This window comes from Crocuta crocuta, unplaced genomic scaffold (assembly GCF_008692635.1).
Source record: "Crocuta crocuta isolate KB4526 unplaced genomic scaffold, BGI_CrCroc_1.0 scaffold41, whole genome shotgun sequence".
NCBI classification, from domain to species: domain Eukaryota; kingdom Metazoa; phylum Chordata; class Mammalia; order Carnivora; family Hyaenidae; genus Crocuta; species Crocuta crocuta.
The window spans coordinates 6,306,203-6,322,158 of NW_027529428.1; the positions used below are offsets into that span (position 1 = coordinate 6,306,203).

The 15,956-nt window shown below is 40.4% G+C and overlaps 1 protein-coding gene and 1 non-coding gene across 3 annotated transcripts in view; one reads left to right on the forward strand and one right to left on the reverse strand.

The window, feature by feature from the left end:
• Positions 1-15,956, forward strand: part of TRPM6 (transient receptor potential cation channel subfamily M member 6) — a 154,123-nt gene that overhangs the window by 13,619 nt on the left and 124,548 nt on the right. For both annotated transcript variants that reach the window (XM_077759376.1, XM_077759377.1), the window contains exon 2: positions 14,544-14,623. In XM_077759376.1, coding sequence (XP_077615502.1) covers positions 14,544-14,623 — 80 coding nt within the window. The remainder of the gene's footprint in view (positions 1-14,543; positions 14,624-15,956) is intronic.
• Positions 1,254-1,360, reverse strand: LOC144227739 (U6 spliceosomal RNA). Its single transcript, XR_013334041.1, has one exon. It is a non-coding gene; the product is annotated as a U6 spliceosomal RNA (small nuclear RNA).

The following is a 15,956-nucleotide window of genomic DNA, read 5'->3' on the forward strand; positions in this document are numbered from 1 at the left end:
TAAATACCCTGATGACATCAGAGGAAACACAAAGATTTTAGGTGAGAATGACATATTTAATTGTTGACTTTCAGATTATGGGCTTTATTGCAGAGAATGGATCAGAGAAGGGAAATCTGGAGGCAGAAAAACCAGATGGGAGGCAATCTAGGTAACCATTTGTGGTGCCTTCGGGATAGTGGCAATATAGACGGAGAGACGTGGGCGATGCAAGAGATGCTTAAGAAATAGAATCTATAGGTCTTGGTGGTTGACTGACTGGGAAGTAAGGATGGGGAAGAATTAACAGTGGTGCTCTGGTTTCTAACTTGGACACCTGGATATACTGGTAAGCTCTTTGGGAATACAGGTGGGGGATAGGTTGGGGTGGGGGAAACGAGGGGTACAGATTTAGACAGATTAATTTGAGTAAGGTGTTCTTTTGTTACCTTTTAAACTTGGTGAGATAAATGGGGTGGGTTTAATATACCCTGTTGGTTGAGTTGCATACAATGAATGGACCGCCAATGGGCCACCCCTGTATTGTACTTCTTCCTTCTGTTCTTTCTCTACTTTAACCCATGACTTTCATAGATAATGGTCAGAAAACCGGTATTCTTCACGCCAGTCAGAGTGGCTAAAATGAGCAAATCAGAGAACTCTAGTTGCTGGCGAGGATGTGGNTAGCTATAGGAAAAAAAAAAAAGAAAACCAGTATTCTTTTCTCTGAGATTCTTTGGTTGAAGTCTTCTTATCTTCAGTTGTCTTGCTGCTATTTAATGTTCACATGTTGGCAAAGTTCTGCTGAAGACACTTCATTTCTGAACACTAAAGCCATTTTGGACGCTTAAGGAGATTCTTGGTCCTCAGACAAGTATAGTTTTTGGTGTTTTATTTTATTTTATTATTTATTTTTTTTAAATTTTATTATTTTTTAAAAATTTACATCCAGGTTAGCATATGGCACAACAATGGTTTCAGGAATAGATTCCTTAAAGCCCCTCACCCATTTAGCCCATCCCCCTCCCACACCCCCTCCAGCAGCCCTGTGTCCTCCATATTTAAGAGTCTCTTATGTTTTTGTCCCCCTTCCTGTTTTTATATTATTTTTGCTTCTCTTCCCTTATGTTCATCTGTTTTGTATCTTAAAGTCCTTCTATGAGTGAAGTCATGATACTTGTCTTCCTCTGACTGATTAATTTCACTTAGCATGATACCCTCTAGTTCCATCCACGTAGTTGCAAATGGCAAGATTTCATTCTTTCTGATTGCTGAAAAAATATGGAAGCTTCACAAATTTGCATGTCATCCTTGCACAGGGGCCGAGTTAATTTTCTCTGTATTGTTCCAATTTTAGTATGTGTGCTGCCGAAGTGAGCACTGTTTTATTTTATTTTAAAGTTATTTTTAAATTAAAGCGATTTGGTCACTTCAAATATTTTTTTAGAAGGAAGTTGAGTATTAATAATAAAAAATATTGTAGTTCCATAAGGCAATTAAAATGCGTTATACTCAGTGTATTCTCTAATGTTTAAGAGTTAGTAGTAACTCCTACCTTTTGTTTATAAATCGACACAACCTCTATGGAGGGCAACATGGCAATATTGGGATTCACTTAGAAGTTTTTACTAGTAGGGCACCTGGGTGGCTCAGTCAGTTTAAGTATCCGCCTTTGGGTCCAGTCATGATCTCATGGTTCGTGAGTTCAAGCCCCATATCAGGCTCACTGCTGTCAGCCTGTCAGCTCAGAACCCACTTCAGATCTTTGTCCCCCTCTCTCTGTCTCTCTCCTACTTGTGCTCTTCCAATAAATAAATAAATATTTAAAACATTTTTTAAAAGAAATTTTATTAGTATATTTTTATCTGACAGATAGATATACATGCACATGAAAGCTATGCAGTATGTATTTTAGCCAAATAAATTATGAGACTTCCATGCAAAGGAATACTGGTCAGGCCCCAAAAGAATGAAGGCAACTGTGTGTGTACAAATATATAAGGATGTCCAAGTTATTAATAAGTGAAGAAAAGGTGCAGGATGGTGTGTGTTATATGCCTCTATTTATGTAAAAAATTACTTTATTTTATATTTTATTTTATTTTATTATTTTTGAGAGAGACAGGGAGAGAGAGAGAGCATGTGAGCAGGGGATGGGTAGAGAGAGAGGGAGAGGGAGAAGTCTAAGCAGGTTCCATGCTCAGCTGGCATCCGACATGAGTCTCGATCCCACGACCCTGGGATCATGACCTGAGCTGAAATCAAGAGTCAGACGCTTAACTGACTGAGACCCTCAGGTGCTCCAATTAAATTTTTTTTAAATGAAAATTGAGCACCTGTTTCTAAGTGCAACTAAAGGAATGTTCGTGAACTTTTATAGCTGGACAGTTGGATGTTGCTCTAACAATCTCTTGGGTCAATTACCCAGGATCATAAAGATTTCTCCAGTTTGCTGATGGAGATTTCTTACAGGCTAGCAGAAAGGACATTTACGTTGCTCTTCCTTCCTGCTTCCTTTCCTCTCATTACACCTTGCCTTTCCAGTCTGACTGCCCAGTGATCTCCAATTACATTTACTCTTTTCCTTGACGCTAACTTTCTACTTGCTGAGTGTAGATGTCTGTAGACCATCTATTCTGAGGCACACATTTTTAGGTTGACGTACTGGGGACATCCTTAGAATATTGTGTGGCAGTTTACTCCATAGAGCATCCAGGGGATACTGTCGATGTTCCCCATCTATCTTAAGTTTGGTGGAGAGTATCTCCAACCCTTGTGATCTGTGGGACACAGAGTGTATTGTGCTCTTGTATAGGGAAGTGCTGGTGATGAAAAGCGCACTATGATTGTACATGTGTCTCTTCCTTCCCTTTGCTCCCCTGGCACAAGGAGCAAAGGAGAATGCTGAGATTTGCAGCCTTCAGAGTGAAACGGGCTGACTTCTGTAGCATGTAGGTAATAGGGTGTTGGGCAGAATTACCAAGAAGGAAATGTTCATCATCCTCTGTCTGCCCCTATCAGAAGAAGACACATTTTCTCCAGGGCTGAGCCTTCCTTCTTAGCTGCTCATATCAGTTCCTCACCTCCCACCCCCGCTCCCCTGCAACGTCTCTAAAGTCATTTTCATTCTCTCTTACATCTCTGTCTCTCTCTCTCTCTCCCCCTCCCTCCCTATTGACTACTGTTTTATCTACAAACAAGGCCTAGTCTTTCTCAACCTGAAATAAGCTTTCTTTCAATTTTGTCTCTTAAACATATTGCAAAAGAGCTCTGGCTCTGGTATTTGGTAGAACCGGCTCTTCCTCCATTTAGAGGTAGGAATAACTGTATCCATCACACAGTTGTGACTATTATTATAGCTAAAGCACATAAAGCACTTAGCATGGCTACACTAATGATGGCTTTTGCTTTATGTTCTTCATTCAGTGGCTTTTGTTCCTAGTATTGTTTTCCCCAAGGGTATATTACACTAGCTGCCTCCTGTTTTGCACCCTGTTTCCTACATCTCTCAATCTGTTCATTGATCATGGACAAAACCATCATTCTCCTTACTTTCTTGTCAGAATTAAACACACCTTAGCTTTTCTTTGAATGGTCCCACTTTTGTTTTAAATGTTTTATTTATTTCTAGGAGAGAGAGAGAGAGCGCGTGAGCAGGGGAGGATCAGAGAGAGAGGGAGTCACAGACTGAAACAGGCTCCAGGCTCTGAGCTGGCAGTCAGCACAGAGCCCGATGCGGGGCTCGAACCCACGAACCGCGAGATCATGACCTAAGCGAAAGTCGGACGCTTAACCGACTAAGCCACCTAGGCGCCCCTGAATGGTCCCACTTTTATAATAATGCCAATTTTTTTATTGAAGAGAGAAACTTTCTCCATTCTCTACTTCAGGTATCATGTCACTATCCTCATTAGTAACTTTGTTTCTAATTCCCTGAACTCTCTGTACCTTATGCTTAGTTATTTCCAGAGGTACTTGGCTCTGTCATCTTCTGTTCTCTGCTCCCCAGTGACCGCATGGCTTTTACCGTAAGTGTTCTCTGAATTCTCTGCATTTCTAACCACCATGGAATTCTGTCACCGCTTTTCAAAACCTTTGTCATCTTTCAGGGACTTTCCTAAGTCTCATGTCCTCCTTAAAGGCTTCCCAAATATCTGCAGGCAGAGGGTTTCTCCTTCCAAGGAGTCCCATAGTCTGCTCTTCTGCCATCCTTGGTATCTATTTATAAACATAGAGCTTTTTCCCCATTTGGTATTGGTCTTTGGGAACACAGTTTTATTTATTTTTATAAGAAAAATATATGGCAACCAAAGTATATATTTTTAAGTTTGTTTGCTTACTTATTTATTTATTTAGAGAGAACAATCTGGGGAGGGGCAGAGAGAGAGGGAGAGAGTCAATCCCAAGCAGGCTCTGTGCTGTCAGCGCAGAGCCTGACTCAGGGCTCAATCCCACGAACGTGAGATCATGGCCTGAGCCAAAATCAAGAATCATGTGCTTAGCCAACTGAGCCACCCAGGCAACCCCCTTCCCCCCCCCTTTTTAATTTATGAACCAAAGTATTTTTGAATGAATGAAGCTATTTATTATTCTTACAAGTATTGATATTTCAAAGGAAGAATGGATAAACTGGTGGGATATAGACTACCTCTGGATTCTGATGGTTCCCATTTATCATGCTTCAGTGACATCTTTGGGATGGAGAATTTGGTAGGCACTAAAGTCAGCCACAAGGTTAGAAATGAATACAGTCAGAGTTATCTTCCAAAAGTCCCTATATTGTTCATAAAGTATCCTACGTGATGAGTTGATCTCTAATTGCTTTTTCTCAGTGTTGAAACTGTTTTTCCACTGAGCAGCAGATTAAATAGGGAGTGTTGGAATTCCACAATGCAGTTGGAATAAGATGCACAAACTAAGACTCGTGTGTGGGACCTGAGATCAATAAGGAAACCGTAGATCCTGTCTCCTGCTCACATTCACCTTGGTGCCTACATGTGATCACTTTGGGGGCGATGGTTTTCCATGTGTGGTTCATGGACTCTTGGGGGTCTTTGTTGTTCCTTGTTTTTTTTTTTTTCTTAAATAGTTTATTGTCAAGTTGGTTTCCATATAACACCCAGTGCTCATCCCAACAAGTGGCCTCCTCCATGCCCATCACCCCCCTTCCCCTCCCCGCCAACTCCCATATCAGCCCTCAGTTTGTTTTCAGCATTCAAGAGTCTCTCGTGGTTTGCCTCCCTCCCTCTCCCCAACTATTTTTCCCCTTCTACCTCAAGGTCCTCCATTAAGTTCTTCCTAATCCACCTATACGTGCAAACATATGATATTTGTCCTTCTCTGCCTGACTTATTTTGCTCAGCATAACACCCTCAAGGTCCATCCATGTTGCTACACATGGCCAGATTTCATTGTTTCTCATTGCCATGTAGTATTCCATGGTATAGATGAACCACATCTTCTTGATCCATTCATCCGTTGATGGACACTTAGGCTCTTTGCATGCTTTGGCTATTGTTGAGAGTGCTGCTATGAACATTGGCGTACATGTGCCCCTATGTATCAGCACCCCTGTATCCCTTGGGTATCCTGGGGGCCTTTGAGACCCTTTCAAAGGATCCTCAGAATCAAAATTACTTTCATAATGGTACTAAGACATTTGCCTCTTTTGCTCATTCTCTTATGAGTGTGCAGAGGAGTTTTCCTAAAGTTACATGATGAGTTTACACTATCTAAAAAGGCAATTTAGGCACGTGAGTGGCTTAGCTGGTTAAGTCTGACTTTGGCTCAGGTCATGATCTCGAGGTTCGAGGGTTGAAGCTTTGTGTTGGTCTCTGTGCTGACAGCTGGGAGCCTGGAGCCTGCTTCTGATTCTATGTCTCCCTCTCTCCCTTCCCCTCCCCCACTCATGCTCTGTCTCTGTTTCTCACAAAAATAAACATTTAAAAAAATTTAAGAAGGCAATTAAAATACTACTTTTTACAATTACATATCAGTATGAGGCCACTTTTCTCTGAATACTTCAACCCAAACCGCCTGTTGTAACAGGCTAACTATAGAAGTAGATGTGAGAATCTAGCTGTCTTGTCAGACATTATAGAGAGGTTAAAAAAAATTTTTTTTAATGTTTTATTTTTGAGAGAGAGACAGCATGAACAGGAGAGGGTCAGAGAGAGAGGGGGAGATACAGAATCCAAAACAGGCTCCAGGCTCTGAGCTAGCTGTCAGCACAGAGCCCGATGCGGGGCTTGAACCCACGAACATTGAGATCATGACCAGAGCCTAAGTTGGATGCTTAACTGACTGAGCCACCCAGGCGCCCCTAAAGAGATTTTTAAAAATATAAGACAACTCTTTTCTCTTTAAAATCTTTATGAATCTTTTTAAAATTTTGTTTTAAATGTTTTATTTCTAGGAGAGACAGAGAGAGAGAGACAACGTGAGCAGGGGAGGGTCAGAGAGAGAGGGAGTCACAGACTCTGAAACAGGCTCCAGGCTCTGAGCTAGCTGTCAGCACAGAGCCCGACGTGGTGCTCGAACCCACGAACCGCGAGATCATGACCTAAGCGAAAGTCGGACGCTTAACCGACTAAGCCACCCAGGTGCCCCTAAAATCTTTATGAATCTTAAACTCTTTTTCATAAAGAGTCTTTGTGTTAACATATGATGGGTTTATTACTGTGATTTAAAATGAACTAGGGGCGCCTGGGTGGCTTAGTCACTTAAGCGACCAACTTCAGCTCAGGTCATAATCCTGCAGTTTGTGAGTTAAAGCCCTGAGTGAGGCTCTGTGCTGACAGCTGTGTATCTCTCTCTCTCTACCCCTCGCCTGCTCACACTCTGTCTCTCTCTCTCTCTCAAAACTAAATAAACCTTAAAAAAATAAAATAAAATGAGCGAAATAAATGTCTTTAAAAATCCCAGTTCTAATTTCCTAAATTCATGTATATTGGTAGATATATTCATATAAATGAAAGCCTTTTGGAGGTCCTTGTTAATTTCTATGACTATGAAGCAGTCCTTAGCCCCAAAGGTTTGAGAACTGCTCCTCTTGAACTTTGTGTACTCCTGGACGGACGTTGAATGGCATTGAAATTGCTCAAACTTAAGTTTTTTTTCTTCTCATCTTTCTTCTTCTTCTCTCTCTCTTATTCTTTCAGTGAAGATTTTAATTTTTTCCAAGTTAAATGTGTGGTATGTGTCTCTCCCGATTTTCAAGAAGTAAAATCCTGTTGCAATGTACTTCCTGCTGTATTGCACATATATAACCTTTCTATGGATGACCTAAATAAAATTGCCTTTAACCTGTAATTCCAAATAAAAGCATTATTGTCCGAGAGGATGGTGGGTTTCTTAAAAGTCAATTATTTAAGAGGATAGCTTTACTAATAATGATACTTGTGGTAAAAAAGTATAGTTTCACCCCAAGGAAAGGATTTTTAGACTGTGTATTTCACTCAAATGTAGTTCTAATAAAGTTTTGGATAATTTAACAGGATATTTGGAACACAAATAAAGACCATTTGTGTATACAGATAACAAATTCATGGATATTTTCTACTTAGAAATTGGAGAACACTGATGTTATTTATCTATTATTTAAAAATTTTTTAATGCTTATTTACTTTTTGAGAGAGAGAGAGAGACAGAGCACAAACAGGGGAGGGGCAGAGAAAGAGAGGGAGACACAGAATCTGAAGCAGGCTCCAGGGTCTGAGCTGTCAGCACAGAGTCCGCCATGGGGCTCGAACTCACGAACTGTGAGATCATGACTTGAGCTGAAGTAGGACACTTAACCGATCGTGCCACCCAGGCGCCCCAAGACTGATTTTATTTAATTTGAAAATCTTAACAGATTAGAGTAGTTATGTAACAAATAGGCCCAGCATTCAGTTAAATTTTGTAGTTTACTATCCAGGGACAGTTGTGAAGAATACTCATAGAGGAACTTCCCATTTCTTTTCCCCTTTTCTTTTTTTTTTTTTTTTTTTTACAAATAGTTTATTATCAAATTAGTTTCCACATAACACTCAGTGCTCATCCCCACAAGTGTCCTCCTCCATGCCCATCCCCCCCTCCCCCCACATCCATCAGTCCTCAGTTTTTGTCAGCATTCAAGAGTCTCTCATGGTTTGCTTCTCTCCCTTTCCCCCACCATTTCCGCCCTTCTTCTCCCCCTTGTTCCTCCGTCAAGTTCCTCCTAATCCTCCTATACGTGCAAACATATGATATTTGTCCTTCTCTGCCTGACTTATTTCGCTCAGCATAACACCCTCAAGGTCCATCCATGTTGCTACACATGGCCAGATTTCATTGTTTCTCATTGCCATGTAGTATTCCATGGTATAGATAAACCACATCTTCTTGATCCATTCATCTGTTGATGGACACTTAGGCTCTTTCCATGTTTTAGCTATTGTGGAGAGTGCTGCTATGAACATTGGGGTACGTGTGCTCCTATGCCTCAGCATTTCTGTATCCCTTGGGTAAATTCCTAGCAGTGCTATTGCTGGGTCCTAGGGGAGTTCTATTGTTAGCTTCCTGAGGAACCTCCACACTGTTTTCCAGAGTCTTTTCCCCTTTTCTTATCAAAATTATTTAATATGGTCTGAGATTACAAATTTTTTATACCATGTTTTATTCCCTAGGGGACTGGATAAAGCTGAAGCCTGTGTGACAGCAGAGAAAAGGATGTCTCCTCAATGCTGTTTGAAATTGTGTTTTAAGACATAGGGAAGACTTTCACCAATTTGGGGAGGGTTGGGGTAAGACATCACTTTAGTTTGGTTTATGATGCTCTCTACTTGGCCAGTGACTGTTGAGTTCTTCCAATTCTGCATTAGCCTCTGTGGAGAATTCAGAAATGTTGTACTCATGTACTTAAGAGTTTATATAATGTAGACATTCATTCTGAAGTTCTAAATGCCTTTGCTCAACAAGGCAGTAAATGAAAATGTTAGCAAAATTTCTCACCTAAACAGGAGAACTGGCATTTTAGGGAATTGGGAGTTATTCCATTGACATTCCATTTTTAATGATGTTATTACCCACCCCCCCAAAATCATTACCAGCAAAAATAGCACCCACTTTCTCATATCCCAAAAGAAGAAAACACGTAAGATTATTTTTTGTGAAGTATGCCTAAATGCTGCCTGCTGGAAAGATTCTTTACTTGGAAACCAGTGAGATCAACTTGTGGCAGTGTAGGCAAACTAGATGCTTGGGTCTTGGTTATTTTAGGTTTGCACACCCTTTGTCTGAGATCGTTAATCTTAAGTCAAGTGAGTCCTATGAAGTATCCCTGTAGAACATGGACTGAACTCCATAGAAGACCCTGAGCTGACTCTTCCAAGTGAATGGGCTTGTTTTGCGCTGAAGCAATTTCTCTGGGCCAACACATTATGCCCTATGGAAGCCCATTGGCCTGTCCCTCAGTTTGAAGAGGTCCTTGCTCTAAAGGAGGGCTATGTAGAGGAAATATCAAGTATCCATCTGGAGTCTGAAAATATTATTTCTCTGGTCCATTCTGGTGCCTGCCTGCATATTGTAGATTCCAAGATAAGTAAGCTAACACTCTATATTAATGTAGATTATGATAATATTAAAAGAAAAAAACTACTGAGTAAGAGCAATTCAGCATTGTTCACGCCATGATATGTATAAGATAGTGTGGTCAAAAATTGACTGATGAATGGATAAAGAAGATGTGTGTATATATATATATATATATATACACAATGCAATACTACTCTGCAATCAAAAAGAACGAAATCTTTCCATTTGCAACAACATGGATGGAACTAGAGTGTTTTATGCTAAGGGAAATAAGCCAGAGAAAGACAAATATCATATGATCTCACTCGTGTGTAGAATTTAAGAAACAAAACAGATGAACATGGGGGAAGGGAAGGAAAAATAAGATAAAAACAGAGAGGGAGGCAAACCGTAAGAGACTCTTCAATACAGAGAACAAACAGAGGGTTGCTGGAGGGAAGATGGGTGGGGGATGGGCTGAATGGGTGATGGACATTAAAGAGGGCACTGGGTGCTATATGTAAGTGATGAATCACTAAATTCTACTCCTAAAACCAATGCTACAGGTATGTTAACTAACTTGAATTAAAAAAAAAAATAAAAAAGATAGTGTGGGGGCATAAAAATGGGAACATATAGTTTCACCTGGGAAAGCATTTGTTGGACATTAGATTTTTAAAAAGTACAATAGAGTTTTTAAAAAGAAATAACCTGTCATCTGTGTGCCCCTTCACTCCCAATCACACAGCCCTCTGGATTTTAAAGAGCAATGAATGCACATTTGCAGATTTTTTTTTTTTAAATTACGGAATGTGTCTAAAATATGCCTTCCAAGGGATGCCTGGCTGGCTCGGTTGGTGGAGCGTACAACTTTCGATCTCAAAGTTGTGAGTTCAAGCCCCATGTTGGATGCAGAGATTACTTAAAAAATAAAATCTTTCAAATGATGCCTTCTCAGAGATTCCCCTGAGAGAGGATCTATTTATTCTCCGGAAGCCCTGAAAGGCCCCAGTGTAGAAATAATTTCAGTGAGGACAGGGATGAATTCATATAGCTTGTTGATTAATAAGCCTCTTAGTTAATTTGTATAGCTTCTGTTGGAAGATTTGTTTTTAGACATTTGTTTGCCATTGGCCGCCCTCGCCCCAGGCCTGGGATTGTATGTACAATCTGATTATGTTTTAGGGTGAGGCAAACACAGGACCTGAGACCAATACTCTTTCCTTTTTTCGTCCTCTGCCTATCCCGCCTCCAAATAATAATGCCAGTCACCACACACCCCACCTCAGTATCTATCTCTCTATCTATCTCAAAAAAACACCCAGCTCTGTAGGCTGCCATGCTACAGAAATGGCATGATCCCACTGCCAACTACTGCCCACGACAGTTTGTTCTTCCAAGTGGCAGAAGCCACCGCGTTGGGCATCTGTCCTCAATAGATCCGGGCTATTGAATTAGAACCAACAAACATTTGGTTTCTAATCACTCTGTTGGCCTGATCGTGGAAGTCTCTTCCGTATGTGCTGCAGAGTGTATTGAAAAGGCTACCATTATGAGATACAGTAAAGTCCGGAACTGGGAATTGCTTGAAACTCTTGCAAATTCGGCCTGATTTATTATTTTTCCTGTGGTTTTGAGATAAGACGCGAGAGTTGCAGGAACAAAGTTTCCACGTTCTTGTTACGGCACAGGTTTCCTGTTTACACCTTTGAAGGGAAAATTATGCTCATGGATTCCTGAAGTTCTGGTTTACATGTTTTCGCCGTGTTGTTCGTTCCAGTAATCACTGGGTTGGGCCCTGGGGCAACAGAAATGATTGGCGATGGGGCCCATGAGAGCAGGAGTCTAGTGGGGAAGGTGGACCTGGAGAAGCTGTTTCTTTTTAGCCTGAGATGTCCCAGGAGAAAGATTGGGAGGTCAGGAAGTATTTTCCTATGGAAGAAAAAAAAATACATCAAAGTTAAGTTCCCTGGCCACCAACAAAAAGCTAATTTTTTTTTTTGATATACCAATAATAATAGCTAAGCCTTAATAAGTCCCAGGAAAAATTCTAAACCTTTAAGTTATTCCTTTCAACAGTGCTATCAGGTATTAGTATTATTATCTCTGTTTTCAATATATGAGCAAACAGGCATGAAGAAATTCATTTGCTCAGATAGTCCTATCAGTCAGATAGCTAATCTAGTCTTTGAAAAGAAATGAATGCCAACATAGCCTGCTTAATAGCCTGGAGCTCTTTTTAATAGTTAATTGGTGCACATTGCAGTTTAACAATATCAATTTATTCTCTGTTTCCTCCTTTTTATTCCAGTTACATCAGAGCACAAACCTTGTCTTACCTGTCAGAATTCACACATGACATGGAGGCCTATCCAATATATTGGTTGAATGAATTTGCAATGAAGAGCTCTTTGAGAACACACTGACTTCCCTGTAGCACTTTGCTCAGTGTTTTGCAAAAGTTAGGTACTTAATAAATGCTTGCAGAATGGACAAGTGAAATAGTTTTTGTAGTGGGGACAGGGCTTACCCATTCCAAAAGATTGTGTCATTTCTTGTTATAATAAATAGATTTTGAGATTACTTCGTTTAGTTCACTCCAAGTTCTGTGACTCTGAATTTTTCCAAGTTTGTATGTTTTTAGTGCTTTACCAATTTAGAGGATGTCTTTTAAAAAGCTGCTGACTATACAAAAGGGTGAGAAGGTAGAATGATTTTGGGGGCACCTGCACCTGAGTGGCTCAGTTGGTTGAGCATCTGACTCTTGATTTTGGCTCAGGTCTTGAACCCCGGGTTGTGGGCTCGAGTGCTGTGTCAGGCTCTGCACTAAGGGCACATCCTGCTTAAGATTTTCTCTCTCCTTCTGTCCCTCTCCCCTGCTCTCCTACTTTCTCTAAAAATAAAATTAAAAGGGGATAGAATGATTTTAAGATGACCTGGACTTGGTCTGGGAAGTTTTCTTTGTTTATAGATATGTTTAAAATACACAAGAACCAATCAGTCAATGCCCGCCTCCCCTCCTTTTTGCTTAACGAGATATGGATTCTGGTTATATACAGTGCCATTCAGTAGTCAGCAGTTATGTTTAGGGTTGGTGCATTTTGAACAAAGCCATGAGTTTAATATTGAAGTAAACAGGGGAGTCCATAAATGCCTCTTTGTAACTGTGGGGGAAGAGAAGCGTTTCCTCTGCTCTCTTAGGTTTGATGGCTGGCTCTGTAATAAACTGACAGAAGAAAAGATAGACGCATTTATTAATTTTTAATATTGTATGCATTGGGACATAACAGGAAAACAAAGTAAATGCCCAAAAAGGGGTGACATTTGGGAATTTATATACAGTCGCAATAGGGGTAGGGTTGGGGGATGTAAGCAGTTGAGGAGAGAGTAAATGATTTATAAAAAAGACAAATGGGCCCTTAGAAGAATAGATGGAAGATATGATAGTCGGTGACAAGGTTTGTCTGGTGTGATGTTGACTTCTATCCCCTTCTCTTGCGATAAAAGCCAGTCCTTCCTAGTTGATTTAACTCCCAGGGATTTATGACAATTGAGTTCCTTTTGGAAGATCCATCTTTAGGCAGATAAGGAGAGTTCAGAGCAAGCCTCACTGCACTTGCTGTTTTCCAAGAGCCTACAGCTCAAAATGACCTATACACCAAAGCAGCATGTTTTTAGGGTGGACTATCCTGAACGTCTAGGACCTGAGGACCCAGAGAATGAGGTTGCACAGCTGGGTTTGTCACCTATTGTCTGGTGCTGTGCATTTCCTGCAACAGTAGGTTGAGAACAGATGTCAGAGTGAGGTGGAGGCGGCACTAACATGGGGTTTGAAAAGTCCCCTTGCAGATTCCCATCTGCTGCCCTTTTGTCATTACGGTAATGCACGTGTTTATGTTTTTATGTAATGTACTATATTGTTGTACAGAGCTAAAATATTTTCATATTAGGAGAAGGTCAAGCTCATCAATTGGCTGGGGTCTCTTGTGGCCCCAGTGTCCTCTGCTTCTGGACTTAGAATTCGGCTTATGGAAGAGCATGGCTCTGACTTGAGTTTTGTAGATGGGAGAGATTTTATTAGGAGGACAAATGAGTACCAACGTCCCATCAGGATTTAGGGATGGTTGTAGGTTGTACAACATGTAGTGGCCCAGTCAGGAGTAAGCCATGCTGATAGAATGTGAATCAAATTATCTACCAAATAGAGAGGTAAACCGAGGCAAGCCCTAATGACCAGAAATTGAGTTTATTCAGGAAGAGCAAGAGAATTGCAGTTCAGGAAACACACACACTGTAGCAAGCTACACATGAATCCATTGAAGGCTTGGGGTAGTCTGTGTTTATGGGTAAGGAGTGCAAAGAGCAGGAAGTCCAGCCAGAGTCCAAGCTGTACGTTTCATTGGCTTCAGGATGAAGAGAGATTCTTGGCAGATGTTCATTGGTCATTGATAAGTCTCAGTCTTCTCTAATTGAGGCATTTACTGGAAATCAGTGTCTTGGTTTTTAAGCTCTGTTCTTCTGCATGAGATTCCACCTTCCATATCCTCCGGTTCCATTTGAGATTGTTTGAGATTGAAGTCCTTTCACAGAATCTTGCTGAGATTCCAGCTTCCTGCAAAATCTTAGCCAAAGTGGGACTTTATGAGTGAGAATTTTCAAGTTTGAGGGCTTGCAATTCACTCTAGAGAACTATGGTACAAGATTTAAAAGTGACTTTTAACAGAATTAAAAGAATGCTTCAGTTGCAACATGACTTCCTTCCCTGAGTTTTGTGCATTTATGGACATTTTGCTGAAAATGAGATTATGGATCTATTGACTCTGGGATTATTTGTGTGTCCACATTTGATTTATTTTTGTCTGTATTATCTGTGATAGAAGCCAGCAAATGCCTAGCCTGTTTGGGGTTGGTCTTGACATTTTGATCTGTCTGCATGATATTTAAATACATCTTGCCTACCTGAACTACTGTGGTTACACTGCTTTCTCACTTAATTACAATTAAAAAAAATAACGACATTTTCTCTTCAGTCCCAGAAATCCTGGATTGAAGGAGTGTTCAACAAGAGAGAATGTAACAAAATCATACCTAGCTCAAAAGACCCTCACAGGTACAATTTTTAATTCTATTTTTCATTTTAAAGCAACACTACTTTGAGGTCTGTTTGTGGAAAATTAGAGATATAAATTGTCTAGAGGATTTAATAATATAATAATATCTGTCAAGTGAGCACTTATTTTTAATCAATGTTTGTTTCTTTGTCTTTATTTTAATGTTTATTTTTGAGAGGGAGGAGAGAGAGAGTGCGTGAGTACGAGTGAGGGAAAGGCAGAGAGAGAGGGGGACACTGAATCCAAAGCAGGCTCCAGGCTCTGAGCTGTCAGCACAGAGCCTGATGCAGGGCTCAAACCCATGAACTGTGAGATCAGGATCTGAGCCCAAGTCAGGTGCTTAACCAACTGAGCCACCCAGGCACCCCTGTTTCTTTGTCTTTATAAAAATAATACATGATTATTGAAGACAACCTGGTAAACTCAGGGACCTTGTCAATTTTATGCTTCTCTCCGCCCTCAGTGCCCCGTTTCTTTTAGTGCGATAATAGCAATTAGGGGAATACCTGTGACATCATGATAGAGATAGAGATCATCATGCTAAGCAAAATAAGTCAGAGAAAGACAAAGACCATGTGATTTCACTCATTTGTGGAACTGAAGAAACAAAACAAATGAGCAAAGGGAGGAAAAAAGGAGAGGGAGACAAACTAAGAAACAGACTCTCTACTACAGAGAATAATCTGAAGGGAAGGTGGGGGGGGAGGTGAAATAGGTGAAGGGGATTAAGGGCACACTTATGATGAGCCCTGAGTACTATAGACCATTGTTGAATGCTCTATTGTACACCTGAAACTAATAGAATACTAGTTATAACTAGAATATTGTTAACTATACTGGAATTAAAATTAAAAAATTAAAAATAAAGAAAGGAGGAAAATATCTAGTGCTGCATCCATTCTACCTGGTTTGGATGAGCAATTTACAGGTTCTGAGGACTGAATATTCAAAATATTGTGAATGTTCCTTATTCCCATCTCAAGCATTAATGGAAAATAGTGACAGTTTGGGATATTTCAAGATACCGTGTTCAGAGTATGCAGAGAGTTCCACGATTTCCCCATATGCTTTTTGTTTGAGCAGATAGTGGATGGCAGAATGGAATGACTTGAGTTTGACTGCTGAGTTCTTGAGAACCCTGTGGAAGCTCTACTTTTAGAACAAAGTTCAAAACAGTGGCCAGTGAAAGATAGGAGAATAAAGGGCTGTGGAAAATTCCCCAGGGTAATTGGGTTCATGAAATTAAGGTTGGATGGCATTGCCCTTGGGGAGTAGAAATTAAAAGGAAAGGGAAAATAGAAGGGCCATATTTTAATTAATGAGGGGCACTCT